This window comes from Hemicordylus capensis, chromosome 2 (assembly GCF_027244095.1).
Source record: "Hemicordylus capensis ecotype Gifberg chromosome 2, rHemCap1.1.pri, whole genome shotgun sequence".
NCBI lineage: Eukaryota > Metazoa > Chordata > Lepidosauria > Squamata > Cordylidae > Hemicordylus > Hemicordylus capensis.
Window position 1 is genome coordinate 237,249,080 of NC_069658.1, and position 21,111 is coordinate 237,270,190.

Consider the following 21,111-nt stretch of genomic DNA (forward strand, 5'->3'; position numbering starts at 1 on the left):
AGCCTCGCCATTTTCCGTCTCCCTTCTCTTCCCCCATAGCAGTTTGTAGGGGGGTACAAATAGGTTCAAAGAAACAAATGAATTTTGTGACACTCTCTCCCCAGGAACTTATGTTGAAGGGTGGTATAGAAAACTGAATAAAAATAATAGCCTTGTGATTGGGGATGATTGTTGAATATAAAGATTAGCCTTTAGAAAGTGTGAAGTCCCTGGACTGGGTAGGCCTGGGATAAATACAAGGAGACGGGACTTTTGCTGGATCAACACACTGTTAATTTCTGCTTGCTGTACTTCTGGCTTCAACTTCTCCAGCTCTTACTAAAGCTAAAGGGGGAACCCCCAATATAAAAATAACCCCTTCTGTGACTGTTTCCGGGTGTCCTAGACCTGGCTCTGAGATCCCCATAATCATCCATCAGTGTCCTTCCCTGTCCATCTCTGCAAATGTGTCCCATCCTGCTACCCCTTGCCTTCCCTGCATTCATATTCTCTTTGTTCCAGATTCTCAGGTAGGAATCATTTCTACAGTCTGTAGACAGTATCTAACAAATTGCTAGACGTCAAGAAAATAACGTGGGTCATCATAATTGGTTGTTCTTGGTATGTTTTCTTTTTATTGTTTGGATTTAGTGCACTTGGTCTAGTTTTATTACTAACTTTTGTGATATATATTTATATAATATAAATTATATTGTTTCTTGATGTTATATTGTAAACTCCCCGGAGAATATATGATGGAGGGTAGCACAGAAAACTGAATACAAATACTAGCCCCAGGGCCGGAGAGCATAGGAAAATGAAATGATTAGGGCTGAAGCAGTGTGAGGTCCCTGGAGTGGTCAGCCTGGACTTCTGTCTGATCAACAGATTGCTTTCTTCTGCTTGCTGCAATGCTGCTGGCAGAAAATATGGAGTGAACAGCATTGGACACAGGATAGAGTCCATAATAGGGCCTCTTCTGTTAAAAACTAAGTTGGAGGAGGGAAAAGGGATCATGTGAGATGCATGCGCAGACTCCAAGGGCCTTTCCTCTTAAATTGGTAATATGTTGGGTAAAAGCGATGGGTAGTACAATGCCATCAGACTCTCAGAGGGGCTCACAAGAGGATAATATAAGGGTGACATAAAAGAAAACCAGCTGGACCAGACCGAAGCCAGGGGCCTGCTCCTTGCAGTGGCCAACCAGATGCCCTGGGAAGCCCACGAGTAGGAAGTGAAGAAGGCAAACCTATTTCCCACCTTTTCTTCCTGCAACTGGGGTTTAGAGGTATACTGCACTTGAACATGGAGGTTCCACTTAACCATCATAACTAATAGTCATTGATAGACCTCCCTTCTAGGAGTTGGGGGAAATAGGAAGACCTGGGGAGAAATATTAAGATTATCATCACACTGTGATACTTTAGTGGAGTAAGGCATTATACTGCTTTGGCTTTTGGGTATCTCTTTCTTTCCAGCATAAGTCCAAGCCTTTATGAAAGGCATCTAATCTATTGTCTGATCCGCATCTGGTGGAAGTGAGTACCCCCGTATTAACTATACAATTACTTCTGTCATCGTGAATATCGAAAGCTCTGAAAGCAGTTTACAGAGACAAGGAAATGATGAATCAATAAGAGCTTTGTCCCAAAAGGGTTCACAGACCAGTCAAAAAGAAAACACAAGGTAGAATCTAGCAACCACCAACGGAGGGCTGCTGTCTTGGAGACATATTATGCATACACTTTCCGTGAATATCAAGCACGGTGGTAGCAATAAGTTCCTTAAGTTAAGTAGATGCTTTTTGTGAAGAAGTTATTTCTTTTACCTGTCCTGTATCTACCGCCAATAAACATAATTGATCCCTTTCCCCCTGGCCCCACATTTTTGCACCCTGAACTCAGCAAACTAGTTCATCCCTTTCCAGTGGGAAAGAATAACAAAGACCAGAGAGGTAGAAATAGGCAAGAGCCTCACAGCAGTCACTTCCGAGTCATGTTAGACGGCTGCCATTTGCGGGTTAGTCGCATCATGAAGAGAGGGGAAGACGCTCCATCTTCCTACTCTATGATGCTTTTTCTCAGAGAGAAAGGGAGTCGTGGTCGTGGATAGATGGAGGCGAGATTTGTTGTAGAGCAAATGCCCCGTTTGATGCTGCCTGGGGATTTTCCTCGGGGTGGAGGCTCGTGGAGCTAGTGGTTGATCGCGAGGGGGCAGAGCAGAGAGTGTTACCTCGTTCCTGCTTCTACACGGAGCTCCGGGAATCTTCCCTGAAAAAGGAGCTGAAGTTCCCACGCCTCTTCCATTGCGGGAAAGGGACCCTGGTCGTCTCAAGATTCAGGGGGGTCTGGTGAGGCACTCGTGCATTTTTCGGGAGAGGGCTCTAAGGGAGCCTGGGGTGGGAAGGGTGGGAGATCTAGGCAGGGAGAGAGAGAAGGGCTGCGTGGCACATAAGGCAGCTGCTCATGGGGGTGTGGGGCTAGGCCGAGAGGTGCACTTTGATCTCCCACCACTAGCCTTTTCACCCCATAGAACGATGCTCTGTGCTGTTCACACATCCCAGATTTCTCAGATAAAGGAGTGTCCTCCCTCTGCTCAGCAAAGCCAAGAGCTCCCATGGATCTCTTGAATTCCATTTCAATTCTGGTCCAATTCTCCTGATTTGCACTCAGGAGTACAGGGCAGAGAAAGTGCATCTCTGAAGCTGCCTACTGAGTCAGACCTTTGGACTACCTAGCTCAGTATTGTGTGCTCTGACTGGCAGCAGCTCTCCAGGTTGGTAGGAAGAGGTCTTTTTTCCCTTGCCGCTGCCAGGGATTGAAGATGGGGCTTCCTGCATGCAGAAAACTCCTGAAAGGGAGGGATAAAGTAGATGTAAGTGTTGTAGAAGAAGAAAGGTGAAGCAAATACAGTGGTGGGAGGAGGGGGCTCAAGGGAAAGCCAGGGGAGGATTAAGGGGGAGGAGAGTTCTGTGGCCATTAAGGAAAGATGCCCCCAATCTCTCGCATACTCTCTCGTGTGTTCCTTTTTTATTCCTAGCATTTATCTCCTTTTCCTCTAGGGAGAACATCCACAAGGTGGAATTTCAGTGTCACAGAGTCAGACCTCCACCCTTTGGAAGGGACTGTGTTGGAGGCTGTTTTGGAGAAGATTAAAGATGGAAAAGGGAGACTCGGCTGGCCATGAAGCAGGAAAAGGCCCTGAGGCCATCCAGCCTGGGAGGACTGGGGAATTCTGGGAAAGGACGGGGCAGCAGATCCAGGAAGAGGACACCAGCAGCTCAGATGCACAGTGCCAGCGTTTCAGGCAGTTCTGCTACCAGGAGACTGAAGGGCCCCGAGAGGTTTGCAGCCAAGTCTACCACCTTTGCTGTCAGTGGCTGAAGCCAGAGAGGCACACCAAAGCTCAGATGCTGGACCTGGTGATCCTGGAGAAGTTCCTGACTGTCCTGCCCCCGGAGATGGAGAGCTGGGTCAGAGTATGCGGAGTGGAGACCAGTTCCCAGGCGGTGTCCCTGGCAGAAGGTTTCCTCCTGAGCCAGGCAGAGGAGAAGCAGCAGGAAGAACAGCAGGTGAGAGAGCATTTCATCCTGGGAGTTGCCAAGAGCTGAAAATAGGAGGCAGGAGACCAGGGATGTCCTTAGGGGTGTGTGGGGCTGGGGGTGAATCAACATGTGCCTGGCCTCCTTAACATTTCATATGATTCAGAATCATACTGATTGATGACATACTATGTAAATAGCATGAGTAGTGTGAGTGAGGTGCTTGGACATATAGTGCATTTGTAAAGGAGAAAGCTGAAAGCACAGCACATGCCCCTTGCTTCACAGTTCTCATTCAGACTTTCTAGACAAGGGATTCTCAACGTTGGGTCCCCAGATGTTATTGGACTTCAACTCCCATAATCCCCAACAAAAAGCCACTGGGGCTAGGGATTATGGGAGTTGAAGTCCAATAACATCTGGGGACCCAACGTTGAGAATCCCTGTTCTAGACTGCAAACTTGAGCATAGTCTATTTACAAATGCACCCCTCTTCTCCCCCTCTTTCCTTCATTCTTTCCTCCTGCCCCTCTTGCCCTGCCACTATTTTTTATATCAAAATGCACTCAGGGAAAGGTTGAATTTTTATCTATATATTTATTTTTCTTAGATATACCTGCTGCTAATCCCATGTGTGGCAGCTCTTGCGACAGTTCGTGAGCAGAAGCTCTGTGGTGATTGGGCAGTGGGGGTTCCATATGCAGATAGTGAGGAGGAGCCTGTGGCACCATGGTGATTGGGCAGTGGGGGTTCCATATGCAGATTGGGAGGAGGAGCCTGTGATGGTTAAGGTCAGCTGGAATGCAACTGTTACTGGTTGCAAGATGTTCTTGATTGTAGAGGAGATGAATCTCTTTCTATAAAAGGATAGTGGGCAGGGGTCTGTGAAGAGAGGGGTTGTGAGGGAGGAAAGAGCCCCTTCAGGAGAATTAGGGTTGTGGGAATTAGATGAGGAAACAAGATGAACAAGGTCTGTTAACTCAGGAATAGAGGGAGGGAGAGAAAGAGAGAGAAAAGAAGGGAGGGGAAGAAAGACAGAAGGGAAGAGTGAGTGGAGGAGAGAGAGGAAAAAAGAACGGAAGGGAAGAGAAAAAGAATGAAGGGTGAGGGATGGGCCCGAGCCTGTCAGCGGCCTGAGGGGAGCGAACGGCCATCACGGTGCCTATTGGTAGCAAGGAAGGGCCCAGTCAAGCACTGCCATTTGGGGCTACCGAGGCCATTAGTGGAGGTGGGGAGGCAGGCAAGGGATGGGCCCAGGCCTGTCAGTGGCCTGAGGGGATCAAGCGGCCATGGCGGCAGTGAAGAAGGACCCGGTAAGCCACCACTGCTGCTCCTCCTGTGAGCCTTTGACAACTGAGTGCCGGTGGGGGGAAAGTGGAGGGAGGATAAGTGCACCCTCCACTGCCCTAAAGTTCTGACACCCCCTGCTTTGAAATTCCCCCGCCCAGTTCCCTGCACATCCTTAACACCTTCCCTCTTCCTCTCTCTCTTGCAAAGGTGTTAACGAAGAACTTAAAAAATCCAGGGCAGGGATTGGGCTCACAGGGCCTGCCTGAGGCCCACAGCCTCCCCATATTTTGATAATTAATTAAGAAATCTCCTGTTTCAGATTTCTCCCGCAACACAGTTGAGAACCAGTATGGTGTAGTGATTAGAGTGTAAAGACAAGGATTGGGGGACTTGTGTTCTCCATTCATTCATGGAACTGAATGTGGAACTTTAGGTGAGTGAGACACTCTCTCCTCCAAATCTCTCTCACAGGACTGTTGTGAGGATAAAAGTGGGGAGGAAGAACAAGTACACTATCCTGAACTCTTGGGAGAAAGAAGAGGATATGTGTCTATAACATATACATATTTATGTTGACGTTTAGCCACATGCACTCCAATCCTAAATATATAAACTCAGAAGCAAATGCAAACAGATTTTTTTTACATCTTTCACAGTACCAAGCAGCCCAGTTTGATCTCTACATTTAAGCAAAAAGCATATACAACTATAGCGTATGTCTATGCACTACAGTGTATAGTGTGTCTATACACTACAGAAAGAAAAGCCACCAATTTGATTTCAAATAGGAGAGCAGAAAAAGAGAATATGTAAGTTATTTATATATGAGCTACTGTTACAAGCACAAAACAAATAAATTATAAGTAGAAACATGTTAAGAACCATTTTATCATATTTTGCTATTTAAGCCATTTTGAGAATTTTGTTGCTAAAAATAAAATTATATATATATATACACATACACATACACACACACACACACACACACACACACACACACACACACACATACATATATATATATATATATATATATGAAAAAACCAACCAACCACACATAGAGACCAGATTCAAGCTATAAGCAACACTCAACAACCATCACGAGCAAAATCAAGGCAGGAACAAGAACAAATTCATTTTGTTAGAGCATTTTCCCTTCCCTCTTATTCTTTCTGAAGCTTTTAATACTTTCGTACTGACTAATTTCCTCACAAGAAGGTATATTGTTGGGATGGGGAGGGTTTCTTCTTACAAGTTTGAACTGGAACAGTTTTGGCTTTTACTTTGAAAATCCTCTCTAATAAAAGCCTTGGTGTCTGTCCGTGGACACCAAGGCGTGTGTCCGTGCCTCCCTGGCCTGATCTGGGCATGCGCGGAGCGCATGCCCAGAACGGCCAAGGCAGAAACGGACATAGGCAGCAGTCAGCCATGTTTGTTTCCTTGCCTAGCGGCGGGGAGGGCAGAAGCGGCCGCCACGAAGCCGGGGAAGAGGCGCTGGGGGAAAATGGCCGAGGCTGCGGCAGAGCCACCGCCTCCGCCAGAGGAGACGGAGACTGGGCTGGGGAGACGGAGGCCGTAGAAATCATTTTTAAAAATGCTGCCGCGGCTGATGCCACCGACCTACCACCCTCCCTCCCAACTGCCGAGTCCACCTTACCCCGGCCCGTGTCAGTCGGCTGCGGCAGCATTTTAAAAAATGATTTCTACGGCCTCCGCTCCGCCCCCGGTCCCGGCTTCCGTCTCCCCGGCCCGGTCTCCGTAAAAAAAAAGAACACTTAAAGGTGTGAGAGAAAGCTAGCGCCCGTTAGCATAACGGGCTTTAAAATACTAGTGATTTTTTAAAAGAAAAGTTTAACTCTCTCTCAAACACACCCGCACACACAAATGGAGATTTTCAAGTGGGGGTGGGGCTTCTGCATCTCTCACATTTGTACACATGGTTCATAGGGGGAAAGAAAAACACGGTGGGTTAAGCAGGGCAAACAAATCACACACAAACAAAACAAACAATCTGATAAGGATTGGGGTTTTTTAGACTTTACTTTCCTGGAGGGAGACAGGCCCGCAGCCAGCTTCCTTCCCTCTCCCCTTGCCATTCAGCTCCTTGGTCCTACTGGAGAGCTTGAGGGAGGCCTGCAAGCAGAGAGGCCTCTGGAAGCCCCACCCACCACCAGACAGATGAGAGTGCGGGCAGTCAGGGAGCTGTAGCAGCCTGCAAGGGAGCCTTTCAACCACAGTCAAGTCTGCACAGGGCACTTGCAGCACTACAGGTCAGCTGGGCAGGGGGAGAAAGAAAAATTTCTGCAGGGTAGCCTGCTCCAAAGTGGGGCCTGCCCCTGTGCAGGGCTAGGGGCCATCTCCCCTCCCTAAGGACAGCCCTGTAGGACATCCTAAGATCAGTCAGACGTTGCCCAAGAAAGCCACATGGAAATCACTTGAGATGACACGCCCACCCCACCTTGGAGAGGTGTTGCCAGTTAGTATACAGAGCTAGGTGGACTAAGGGCTTGACTCTGTATAAGGCAGCTTCCTATGCTCCTGTGGGTCTTTCCTGCCTATTCCTTTTCTAATCCCTCTCTCCCTGTTCCCTGCCTGGCATCTCCTCTTCTGTCTGTTTCAGACACAAGGACTGTTGTCAGAATCTGTCATCGATTTCCACGAGGCAGAGAAGGACCCATCGGACACTAGGCAGAGGCTGTTGTCCAAGGGGTTGTCGCAGGAGTGGGGCAGAGGTGCCCCTTTGCTGGGTAAGGGGGGATGGGGCGGACACCTTCCTGTTGTCACTCAAATATCTCCAATGTCTGTGGTCTGCTCTTATGTTTTCCTGCTCCCGTTTGAGGAAGATTCTCTTCTCCAGCCTCTTGAAGGTTTTAAAGATCTTTTGTTTCAGGAGTTAAATATGAGTAGGGTTCAGAAGGACTCCTGCCTGAAACCTTGGAAAGTCGCTGCTAATCAGTGTGGGCAATACTGAGCCAGATGGACCAATGGTCTGTCTCAGTGTAAGGCAACTTGGACTTGGTCTGCAGCCTGCAGGGGAAAGAACCTGCCACTTGCCAGGTCTCCAGTTATTTGTCACATTCAATATTTGCCTGCCTTGTCTGCAGGGGCTAGGTTTGGATGTCCACTGGAATCTCCCACTTTTACTTGGATGAATCTTTCAGAGGGGAAATGTCCCCAACTCTTCCCCTTTGGGCCTTTTCTCCAGCCCCTCCCACAGTTTAAAGATGCATGGAGTTGTGACAGTTGTCACCATTATGTGTCCAAATATGCGTGTTGAATTCTGCACAAAGTCAACATGGAATAGGTTTTTTAAAAATTCTCTTATTTTTTAATGTTTTTCTTATCTTGTATATTCTCTCTCATTCTCCAACTTTTTCTATCACTTTTCTCTCCTTTGCAGGAGCTGGCATGACTCTGCCTCTGCATTCTCAGCCATTTCTTCCTTCGGGTGGAGTGGAAGGCGCTTCAGGACGACCAGACCAGGTAGGGGAGGGATGGTTGGGGAAAGAGGATGGGCAGAGACCCTCTCTTCCTTGGACAGCCCTCTGGGCCTGGAAGAAGCTTGCTCTCCTCTGGCTTCTGACAAAGCTGACAGCGAGGGAGGCTGTGAAGGTCACTCTAGGCGGCTTGAATCTGGCTCACTAGAGGAGGTGCCTCTGGAAGGGCTGGCTCTGGATTAATTAACAGGGGAGAGCAAGTGTGCCTCTTCCTCTCAAGAGTGCGTCTTTCCCAGTGGCTGTTGCTGGTGTCTCCTCCAGCATTTCCGGTAATAGGGATTCCCAGATGTTGTTGACTATAACTCTCATCATCCCCAGCTGCAGTCTCCACTGTATTCTACCCCCACCCCACCCCACCAAGAATTGGAGCCACTTTGAGACAGAACACAGTTTTCCCTGTTACATTTTTACTATGTAAATCACTTGTAGAAAAGTGGTGTTTAATATAATGAGTGACTCTACAGGGGAACCTCCCCTTACCTTCTCACCCCAGCATACTGAACAGCTCTTCTGACTGGCACTTAGAAGAAACAGAACAATGATGTGATGTGCAAGGGAGGAAATGCTTCCTTCTTTGTATCTTTCAGGGCCAGGTGACCTTTGAGGACGTGGCCGTGCATTTCACAGAGGAGGAGTGGGCTCTGCTGGATTGTGGCGAAAAGACTCTGCACAGGGAAGTCATGGAAGAGAATGGCTGGAATGTGGCCTCTCTGGGTAAGACACTTCCTTTTTTTCCTTAAAAGACATTGGAGTGATGGGACTGGTTCATTCTGATGGCAACAGCATGGCATCAATATTGTCAAGGCATGGGGTTCAATCCACTTAGAAGGCCAGTGTGGTATAGTTGTCTGTGTCAGTCTAGAAGCTGGAAGATCTAGGTCTGAATGCTCCTCAGCAATGAAGCTCATTGGGTGGTTCTGAACCAAGAATCTCTCAGCCGGACGTACCTTATAGGGCTGTTGAGTGGGTAGGAGGCGAGGAAGGTTGGAATAGAAATGAAATTAACAAATTTAAATAAACTCAGCCTCCCTGAGGTGCTTCTGTCTCACAGACCCTGAAGATAGGACACTTCCTTATATGAGATCAGACCCTTGGTCCTTCAGACTCACTATGACCCTGACTGAGATCAGCTCTCCAGGGATTCAGAAGAAGAATTCCCCAGTGCTGCATGGAGATGCTGCCAGAGATTGAGGCTGGGGCCTCCTGCAGGCCAAGCAGAGGCTCTGCCCCTGAGCTGCAGCCCCTCCTCTCATGAGACAGACAGTCTGCAGGGAGGGGGAGCTCAACCTTCCAAAGCATCTTGGGAGAGGGAGATTCAGCATCTGTGCAGAGACTGATCCTGGAGAAGGTTCCCCTCTCAGCGATGTAATGTGACTCTCACCTGAGCAGCAGTTTGCCAGCTAGGTCGTGTGAGTTGCCTGCCAACAGAGGAGAGTCCCCGTTTGGGCCCAGCACCTCAGCCAAGGCAGTGAGCCAGTACTCTGTGTGGTTCACTCTCCTGCTCAGATGTCCAAAAAGGGCTGTCTGGTTTGGATTAAGTTCCAACTTGTTCAGGCTCCACCTTCCCCAACAGCTGGGTTACCACTGTGACAATAACAGGAAATGCCTCAGAAGTCCCAGCTCAGAGCCTGCCCCTCCCCACTCTCTCCTGCTTCTTCCAAACAAGTTTAGGGGTGGGGGTGGAGGGCGTGGGATGGAGGCAGACAAAAGATTGGGGCTCCCAGCCAATCAATGGGGGCCGAAGCGCCCTTGGTCAGGTGCTAACCACATCGATGCTAGTTGTAATTGTAAGTGCTCTGAAGAAGCTCTTCAATCTTAATTGTAAGTTCTTATATCTTTTCCATGGAATCCATTGCCACTGTGAGGCCAACTCACCTTTCACTTAACCTAACCTGCTTCACAGGGATGTTATTTATTACACTTATAAACTGCTTAACACCTGAATCCCAAGGTGGTGTGCACAACTTTAAACAATAAATAATACTCTATAATTTTTTTAAAATTTAAAATAATAAAATATTTAAAATAGTTTTATTAAAAGCATTTTAAAAAATAGTTTAGCAAAAGCCCCAAGGATACAGGGGTGTCTTTAGTGATCTTTTGAAGGCAGCCAGTGATGGAGAAGGAAGGAGCACACTCCAAAGCAGTGGGCCAGCGACAGAGAAGTCCTGGTCCATCGTCACCACCAATCGGGTTGGTGGCAGCTGTAGCTGAATCTCCCCATAAGATCTCAGTGAGTGACAGGGTTCATGACAAAGAAGGCTCTCTCTTAAATACCCTGGACCCAAGACATTAAAGACTTTATAGCTAACTAGTAATTTTAAGCCCGTTAAAATAACGGGCGCTAGTAGGGTTGTACTCCTTCGCCCAGGCTGGATCTGCCCCCTCCCCATGGCCTGGCACTCCCCTTCCCGCGGCTGGTCCGGAGGAGGAAGAGGAGGAGGAGCAGGAGGTGTTGGCCGGGGTTGTCGCTCTTGGAGCTGGGCTCTGGTGAGGAAGAGGAGGAGGGCGGCAGGTTCCAGGGCGGGCGGCGGGGGTGGGGGGGTGGCCGCACAATATAGGTCTGAGGCGGCGGCGGCAGGCAGGTTTGGAGATGGCGGCTTGCGGGGATGAATGTGGGCTGCCGGCTGTTCTGGACTTGGTGGCAGTTAGTTTTTTCCTCCTCCTCCCGTTCGTCGGCGGCGGCCGCAGCGGTGGCTCTGTCGCTGCCTCGCCCGGCTTCTTCCGTTGCCTCCTTCCCCGTGCGGCGGCGCCTTGCCCGGCTTCCCCCGCCGGCTCCTCCCTCCATCCGTCGGCTTTCCCTGCGGCAGGGCCGGTCCCACCGCCACCTCTGGCCTCCCTGCAGCCCGGCTGGTCCCGCGGGCGCCGCCTCTGGCCTCCCCGCGGCTGAGCGACCAACCGGCCAACATGGCCGCCTGGTGCCTGCGGTTGTGTCTCCCTCGGCATGTTCCGGGCATGCACGGAGCGCATGCCCAGATCAGCCAAGGGAGACACAGACGCAGACACCAGAGACACGGGCGCACACGCAAGGACTTTATTATATAGGATAACCAGCACTTTGTATTTTGCTCAGAAGCATATCGGCAGCCAGTGCAGTTCTTTTCAAATTGGTGTTTATGGTCTCTTTGGGACACCCCAGAGACTGCATTCTGCTGCATTCTGCTGCATTCTGCTGCATTCTGCTGCATTCGGCAACAATTGTAGTTTCTGTGCTACATACAAAGACAGCCCCACATACAGCGCAATACAGAAGGCTAGCCTGGAAATTACCACCATACGTACCACTCTTTTGCAGTAGTTTACCTCCAGAAATGGGCTCAGTCGGCATATCAGCTGAAGCCGATAGAAAACACTCCTGGCTGCTGCCTTAGTCTGAGGAACTAAAGAGAGCTTTGAATACTCCAAAACAATGAGTGCAGCACATTGATGGGATCCCCTAAGAGACAGGCACTCTAGACACCCATCTCTGTGTTCAACTGGGCTGAACGCAGCCCGAGCAAATACACTATCCCAGCACCAGGATTAATGGCGCACTCCTGCACTTAACCCTGAGGAAAAGATCGGCCAACAAACTGGGCCAGGAGGCACTGCTCCTCTGGGATTGGGCCAGTGATTCTTACTCGCAGCCTAACCCAGGCTGGGCTTCCCTAGTATGGATTAGGCTGCTCATGAGAACAGCCTCAATAACTCTCAGGTTGTTGCCAAAGTGAAACTGCAGACTGCTCCCCGTTCCATCCCACTACAGAAGCTAAAATATAAGCCCCATGCTAAGCTTGACAATAGGGGAAATTTAAACCACTTTCTCTCACCAGCAATTCTAATTAACCACGAGAAAAATTTTGAGGGCCCCCATGACACAAAAACTCTTTCACCAATCTATATACCCTCTTAAAATAGGAACGGGTATAAACATCAGAAGACCACTTTATGGATGGAGCCAGCTCCACATGATGGAGCCGGCAGTTGTGTGGGCGGCCAATCCGGCTGCCTCAGGGCTGCCCTTTGATAGTCTGCAGGGAGAGTAGACTAAGCCAGCTCTCCCCGCAGACCCAGAGGCGTATCTAGGGAAAATAGTGCCTAGGGCAAGCACTGAAATTGCGCCCCCTGTCCAAACATCTGACACCCATCTGATTCTCTGTACATAGTGCCAAACTGAATATGTGTACAGTGACTTATATTATATTATTTTTTTTTAAAAAAATTAAAATTAAAAATTTTAGATTTAATTTTTTTTTAAAAAAATTACCTGTAGCCCCTTTGGGGGGCTTCCTAAAGGCTGTGGGGGGGTCTTCAAAGGTTTCCCCTCCCCTCTCTGGCCTCTAGGGCCTTGCAGGGACCATTTCAGCATATGTGGTGGCCATTTTAAAAAAAAATATATATTTTTTAAAATGGCCACTGAAAACAAAATGGTGACTGCACATGCTCAAATGGCCTCTGCGAGGCCTGGCATGGCCTAGGGCCTCACAGAGGCCATTTGAGCATGCGCGGTGGCCATTTTGTTTTCAGCAGCCATTTTAATTCTTTTTTAATTTTTTAGAAAAATGGCGTCCCCTTCAAGTGGCGCCCGGGGCACGTGCCCTGCCTGCCCTACCCCTAGATACGCCTCTGCGCAGACCCGGCAGAAGCTCTTCTCATGGATCGTGAGAAGACCTTCATTGTGGCCTTAAATGTAGATAACGATGATCCAGCTGTGGATTTTTCTTTGAATGCAGATAAAGCCTTTGATAAGCCTTTTAATTGTAAACCAGTCTGAGCCATTTCGGAAGGGCGGTATAAAAACAGAATAAATAAATAAGATACATTTGGGTTTTTGGAATGGGTATTGATTAAGTTTGGATTCCCTCAAGGTTTTTTGGATTGGGTTCCAATGTTGTATGCAGCTCCCTATTTGCGGGTGATTAACAATGGTATACCATTACTAATGGTATAGTGTCTTCTTCAATTAACTTGGGTTGTGGCACACTCCAAATATGTTGCTTTCACCCTATCATGTTTAATATGGTATTGGAATCACTGGCTAGTGCAATTAGATATTTTGAGAATATTCATGGCATTATACTAGAGGAGGCTGTGGATAAGGTGACGTTATATGCTGGTGACATGTTATGTTTTATTGACGCCAGAAAGATCTGGTGGACTACTGTGTGAATAGGCCTTGGGCCTCATCCAGCAGGGCCGTTCTTAACCTTATTTCATTAATCCAAGGATTTGATTCTGTATCTGGTTATTCAATTGGGATAAATGCCTTTGAATTTGAAGGCAATGCCTTAAGATTTGAAGAATAGTATGGATAAATATAAGCTATGGGGTTTTTTAGGTGTTGCCCCGAATCTTTTGCATATCTAGTTACTATAGTGGCTAGAAAATTATGTCAAAAATGGTTAATGCAAAGTTTTCAAGTTTTTGGAGCAGATGTAAATTAATTTTACATTCATTCATTAATTACATTAATTTAATTAATTCAGAGAGGAGAGCTTCTCTTGTGGTAGCAAGCATGACTGAGCTAGATAGACCAATGGTCTGACTCAATATATGGCAGCTTCTTATGTTCCTATGACCCATAGTCAGGGATTATGGGATTTGTAGGCCAACATCTGCAAGAGGACCAAAGTTGAACAGCCCTGCTACACACACACACACACACAAACCGTGACACACACCATATTTTTTTCTGTGGATTTTTGAGGGCACAAACTGCAACTGAACTCACAAGAATGTAAGTTACAGGTCTATTTATGGAAATATGCATTAGCAGAAACATTTCAACATGCAACGTAACATATACCCATCCCACATATTTCTCCCCCACTCTGTCCCTAAAGGATCCAATATTTAAGCAACTGAATTAGCAAGAATGTAAAGATGTGCAAGACTCTTTATGCAGCTGCACAGTGCTTCTGCTTCAATATGCCACAGGGCTCTTTGTCTGTTTCTTCTTGTAACACAGCAACCCCTCTGCTCCGCTTCGCACCCTCTCCCACCCTGTGCTGCTCTTGTGCTTTAGATGTCAGCCAGCCCTCAGCACCAGTGTTCCCTCTAATTTCTTTCACCCATGTGCAGAATGTGTTTTGTTCTGGGCAGCAGTATCAAGGCAATGTGTGTACATGTGTGCCACTATCGATGCAAGTGTGTGCACACACCCACACACACGGTTACCACAAATACGAAAGAAGAATGGAATTTTACAGTTTTTTCCTTTCTTCCACTTCACATTTGCAAGTATATCTCAACCAGCTGATGGGCAACAGATTCAGTCTTGAACACAAAATCTCTTGAGTTGATCCTATTGAACACAGATTTACTATAGAGTAAATGTATGTGCATTATGCGAAAACCCAGCTCCCTTGATGTTGACGATGTCCATAATGTTGGGGAAAGTTGAAGGAAAGAGAAGAAGAGGACAGTCAGTTGCAAGGTGAATGGACTCGATTACGACAGCAATGATGCACCACTGAGAGACCTTAAAGGCCAAGTTGAAGACAGATCACCCTGCAGAGAATCTATCTATGTGGTCACTAAGAGTCGAAACCGACTTGACGGCACTTAATCAATCAATCAATCAATTGTATGTAAGGTTCCATAGGTGCCCTTATGAAGAGCCACTATTGTATGGAGGGTTTTTTTAGTTTATGCAAGCCAACATTTTGCCACTCCGCTATGTTTCATAGCTAAAATGAGGAATTCAGTCTCCTGCACTCAGTACCCCACATAGTATGAAGTTATAGGAAAATTCTTGCCCGAGTTATGCTAAACACACCTTGCAAAGGCGGACAAAAGAGACAGAGCACAGGACACACCCTTGTGCTATTCAAAGGTGAGGAGTCAAAGGTGAGCCTTCTTGGACAAAGGCTGAGGAAGGTCTGAAAAAGTAGGACGAAATACAGTAAACCAATCAGGATATCTCACATCTTTAGAATCTGTGGATTCTACTTGCAAACAAGGAAGCTTCCTACATTCAGAGTTGGTCATTAACATACTTGTTAGCAAAGATTATGCCTTCTACCCTCTTTATCAACTTCCTTAGCAACTGACAACATTATCTTAACATAGGAAGAATACCTGGCTCTTGAAAGAATACTGCTTGAGTGAATCATGTCTGCTGTGGCATTTCTCTGCTGGTGTAGGAGGTCACCCAGTGTGGGTTATGCCCCCCACTTGCTCCAGGAGGCAGGACAAAGGAATCTGAAGAACCTTAATATAGCCCTCTGGTGGGTGGTCCTTCTCAGTTTTTGCCCTGCCTCTGCTCCAGTGAGACATGGTCTCTTAGCTCCATTGTTTTTGGCCTGCAAACTCTTGGTTTGTCTTTTCCTTGTTGTGTTTTTTCCCTTGTTTGTCACCCCAGACTTCTGCTGCCTTTTATCCTTGGGGTTCCACCTTAACAATAAATTAATAAATTCCATCCTCCCTTCCTCCTCCTCCTCCTCCCCCCTCCTGGTTCTCATCTGGTCTCCATTCCCTTCCTTTCTGTCTCCCACTGCCCCTCTGACTAAATGTCAGAGAAGAAAAAGCAGAAGAAGGTCGGCGCGCTCACTCTGCACTGCAGGCAAGCCCGGCACCAATTGTTTCCGCCAAGGATGCGGGACCCACAGACAGCCCGAACAACTTTGGAAAGGGCGGGAGGGAGCCTAGCTGGTGCCACTAGGCCATAGCGGCTTCCCCCTCTTAAAACTGCTGAAAGAATGGGAGACGAGGGGGACTCTGGGCCTGACTCCAGCCACTGGAGCTCCCCAGCCACAGCCTCCACAAAGGGGAAAAAACATGCTCACTCCCAACATGGGTGCAAACAGAACGCATTTAAAGCCAGCGAAGGAACACCCTCGCAAAAGCGAAACCAGGCGGTTTGGGCAGCATGGTCCCCCTCTCCTCCTCGCCAGTCCAGAAGCTGTCTGGGGTGCCTCCTATGTCCCCTGTATGCACACCCATGCTCCTAAAACAACAGGTGGGCTGAACACTTAGAGCAGAGAGGGCAAGCAATTTGGAGGAGGCATGTGCAGAGGAGGATTCATCCTGGCTTGCAGACCCCCTGGAAGGCAGTGCCGAGGGAGACATTGGGGCTGTGGAACAGGAGAAACAGGAGGTGGTTGCCAAGGATCTACCAACCGTACCAGTGAGCTTGCCCCTTGTGGGGTGGGGTGCATGGGGAGAAGGGTCTGCCACCGCTACCCAACCTGGGATTTGCACATGGTTTTGAGGGTTCTACGCTTGGCTCCTTTTGAGCCTCTCAGATCTGCACCTTTAAAAAGGTGTTGTCTAAAAATGGGCGTATTTTGTGGCTATTACTGTACATCAGCAAGGTGGGTGTCGGAGTTACAGGCATTGTCTGTGAAGGGTAATCTGCATATTCGCTGAAGATTCAGTTTGCCTGATCCTGGACCCATCCTTTTCAACAAAGGTCAATTCCATGTTTCATAGAGCACCTGACATATTTTTGCTGTCGTTTTGTCCTTCACTGAAACATCCCAAGGAAAAACAATGGCATAAGTTGGATGTGTGGAGGGCTCTTGTCACCTACATCAACAGGACTGCTTCCTTTCGCATATTAGATGCCCTATTAGTTTCATTTCAGGTGGCTACGATGGGGGCGTAAAACATCTGCAGCGGTCATCACTGTTTGAGTCCATGCATCCAGTTGGCTTATGACATACAGCATATGAAGGTTCCTGGGATCATCACTGCTCATTCTACCACATCATCCATACCTTTACTTTTAATGGCAAGAAACTATCGTCGTATTCAACTATAAAAACTGGTGGCAAGCAACACACAAAATACCTACCAAATCTTTAAAATCATTAACAACTCTTTCATTGGTCTTCCCTCTGCATCAAACATCTCTGCATGCTGAAACTTTGGGTCCCTACTACGAATGTGCCTAATTGTACAAATCCTAACTAGACTATTCCTAGCTATGTATGCACAATTCAGCTGACATCACCTCCTCATTCTCATCTGTCACCCATATCTGCTGAGATGGCCAGCACATATTCATGACAATGGCACCATCTGTATCTGCATCTAACGCCCACATTGCACAAGGACTTTGCTATGACTCCTAAATTTACATAGAGACTTGAAACACAGGAGTAATCTCCTACTCCAAGTTATGGCCTAGTCTGCTGCCCTTTCTACTAATGCTTCTTTGGAGGAGATTTGTAAGGCAGCCACTTGGAAGTCTCCGCCTACTTTTTGGAGGCATTACAAGATGGATGAGCATGCCTCTGCTAGGGTAGCATTTGGTCGGAGGATCCTGCAATAAGTCCTTCCCAATCGGTAGATCTAGCTGTGCTTGTTCCCACCTGTGGTTGAGTGCTGTGTTATTTCCTACGCAGGGTGACCTCCTACACCAGCAGAGAAAGGAACGTTTGTACTCACCGTGAAGGTTTCTTCTTGCCAGTGTAACGGAGGTCACCCAGGCCCACCCAGGGATTTTGTTGGATCTGAGGTCCAGGAAGGGGTCTCCCTCAGGTGCAGAGCCACCATTTGGCAAACGGGTTCAAAGACCCTGGGTAGCACCCAATCAGGGGCCGCACCTCGCGGCCCCGATAACCCCCTCCCCAAGTCTGATGTCAGATGCGGGGGTGCTGGTTTAGCTCCAGAGGGGGGGCCACACGGCCCCTTCGGGAGCTAAACTAAGGGTTCGCAGCGCCAGCCTAAGTAGCTTCTGAAGGCCTTTCAGGAGTTAAAAGGCTGGAACAGCTCTTCCCTGCAGGGAGGAGCTGTTCTTGACTGCACTGCGAAGGCAGCGCCAGCCTTAGTTTAGATCCCGAAGGGGCCGCGCGGCCCCTTCGGAAGTTGAACTCCAACTCCCGAACAGATCCTCAAGCCTCCATTAGGGAGCCAGACCATGCCCCACCGCGTCTGACGGGGTCAGTGGGGCCGCTGGGGCTGCACACGGGCCGCCGGCGGTCAGGCTCCACGCCTGGTCTCCCTGTTCTGTTTTATGTGTTCTCTTCCATATCTGCGCTATATATATATATATATACGCACCACTGCGAGACCTTCAAGGCCAAGTTGAAGACAGATCATCCTGGAGAGAATCTATCTATGTGATTGCTAAGAGTCAACACCGACTTGACGGCACTTAATCAATCAATCAGTCTTCTTTTGGGCCAATGTAATAGGCTCCTCACTTGATCTATTTAGATGTTTTACCGGTTGCATCTTTCTGTACTGAGCTAGAGCTGTGCTATGAACTGAGAAGGTCATTCAGAAGGTGGTGGCCATCCATCTACTCAGTGTATACATCATTTCACTTGGGCCACATTTTCTAAGTGGGTGGCACGCAAACACCTGGAGCTGTGGTGTTCCAGAGTCCCTAAAGTGTTGGCTTTTCTTCAATCTGGCGTGGATCTTCACCTGCGCCCTCACATGCTACATAGGCAGGCCTCGGCATTAGCATCTGTTCTGGAGATTTCAGATCCGTCCACTTCATCACTTCATCCACACATCTCACAATATTTGAGGGGAGTTTTTAATTTGGATCCTCTGTTTAGCCAATGGTTTCCATCTTGGAACTTAAACAGGGTGCTAAATGCCCTAACTCAGTCCCCATTTGAATGGTTGGCTTCCATCAGCATGAGGCTACTGTCCAACAAGGTTCTATTTTTGGTCGCCATCACGGCAGCCCAGAGGATTTCTGAGCTGGGGGCTTTGTCGCTGTGTATTTGTGTGTGTGTGTGTGTGTGTGAGAGAGAGAGAGAGAGAGAGAGAGAGAGAGAGAGACGCCGCCTGATATAGAAATCTCTAGGCGGTCTACAAATTAAAACATAATATAAACTTTAAAATTCATAAAAATAGATAAAAATCACAATAGATAAAAACACATTAAAATGTAAAATGTAAGTGTCAGTTAATAGCCTGGGAAAACAGGAAATTCTGGAGGGTCTTCCTGAAAACAAACAGAGAAGGAGATGTTCTTATTTCAGCAGGGAGCGCATTCCAAAGCCCTGGGGCAGCCACAAAGAAGGCCTGGTCCCAAGTTGCTACCAAACAAGTAGGCAGCAAACGTAACTGGACCTCTCCAGATGATCTTAATAGGCGACAGGGTTCACAACAGAGAAGGTACCCTGGACCCAAGCCGTTAAGGGCTTTATAGGTAAAAACAAACACTTTGTATTTAGTTCGGAAACATATTGGCAGCCAGTGCAGTTCTTTAAGAATTGGTGTTATATGTTCCCTGCAGCTAAACCCAGAGACCGATCTGGCTGCCACATTCTGTACTAATTGTAGTTTCCAAACTACATACAAAAGCACCCCCACGTAGAGTGCATTACAGTAGTCCAACGTGGAGGTTATCAGCATATGTTCCACCGTTTCAAGGTCATTTGTCTCCAGAAATGGACATATCTGATGTATCAGCCAAAGCTGATAAAAAGCACTCCTGGCCACATCCTCAACCTGAGAAACCAGGGAGAGTTTGGGATCCAGGAGCACTCCCAGACTACACACCTGATCTTTTAGGGGAAGTATAACCCCATCCAGGCAGATCTAAACCATCTCTTGTATCCCAACCCTCTACAGACAGTACATCTGTCTTGTTTGGATTGAACTTCAGCCTGTTATCCCTCATCCAGCCCAATATCGCCTCCAGGCAGGCGCTTGCTGGGGGGCGGTCATGCCATTTCCTGATGAAGTTGGTATGGAGAAATAGATCTGGGTGTCATCAGCATATTGATAGCATCCCAGACCAAACTTCCTGACAATTTCTCTCCCAGTGGTTTCATGTAGATGTTAAAAAGTATTGAAGACAGTATGGAGACTTGTGGAACCCCTCACATTAGTTCTCACTTCTCAGAATAACAGTCTCCCAAGTGACACCATCTGGAATCTGCCAGAGAGGTAGACATGGAACCACTGTAAAACAGTGCCACCCAATCCCACCTCCTTCAAGTGACCCAGCAGGATACCCTGGTCAATGGTATTGAAAGCTGCTGAGAGATGCAAAAGGGTCAGCAGAGTCACACTCCCTCTGTCCATTGCCAATTGGAGATCATCCATCAGGCTGATCTAGGAGAGGAGAGCTGGTCTTGTGGTAGCAAGCATGACTTGTCCCCTTAGCTAAGCAGGGTCTGCCCTGGTTGCATCTGAATGGGAGACTTGATGTGTGAGCACTGCAAGATATTCCCCTCAGGGGTTGAAGCCGCTCTGGGAAGAGCAGAAGGTTTCAAGTTCCCTCCCTGGCTTCTCCAAGATAGGGCTGAGAGAGATTCCTGCCTGCAACCTTGGAGAAGCCGCTGCCAGTCTGTGAAGACAATACTGAGCTAGATAGACCAATGGTCTGACTCAGTATATGGCAGCTTCCTATGTGCCTATGTTCCTAGGCTGACCAAGGAAGTCTCTGCCCCATAGCCCACCCAAAAGCCAGTTTGGAAAAGAAAACTACTAGAAGAAACGTGCCTTGTTCTGCCATATTAAATTGTTCTTCAATATTTTTAATTGGTTTTAAATGGTTCTGAATTGTTCTAAATTTGTTTTTATATTGTTTTAAGGAGTTTGTTTTAAATGGTGTATGTTTTTGATTTTTACTTGTTATACACTGCCTAGAGCCATTGGATGGGGCGGTATAAAAATGTAATAAATAAATATTTCTGCACTGTTTTGCAAAGTGATATAATTGATCTTTCTATTCATTAACATTAGGAACAGCTCTTAATGACCAGCAGGTTTCACACCACATCTTGGCATCAGCAAGTTTGAGTACATGTAGGATCATAGAAATAAAATAGGGTCTAAGGCCAGTTCTGTTTGCAGTATTTGTTTATTATTTTCTGAATCTGAGTCCAAAAGCTTTTAGTGTGATTGCAT

At 47.6% G+C, this 21,111-nt stretch overlaps 1 protein-coding gene across 1 annotated transcript in view; it reads left to right on the forward strand.

Moving 5' to 3' along the window:
* Nucleotides 1-2,358: 2,358 nt before the first annotated feature.
* LOC128346286 (zinc finger protein 420-like) overlaps nucleotides 2,359-21,111 on the forward strand; it is a 57,496-nt gene continuing 38,743 nt past the window's right edge. Inside the window, exons 1-5 of the mRNA XM_053299428.1 lie at nucleotides 2,359-2,853; nucleotides 3,041-3,550; nucleotides 7,431-7,557; nucleotides 8,211-8,293; nucleotides 8,895-9,021. Coding sequence (XP_053155403.1) covers nucleotides 2,803-2,853; nucleotides 3,041-3,550; nucleotides 7,431-7,557; nucleotides 8,211-8,293; nucleotides 8,895-9,021 — 898 coding nt within the window. The 5' untranslated portion in view covers nucleotides 2,359-2,802. The remainder of the gene's footprint in view (nucleotides 2,854-3,040; nucleotides 3,551-7,430; nucleotides 7,558-8,210; nucleotides 8,294-8,894; nucleotides 9,022-21,111) is intronic.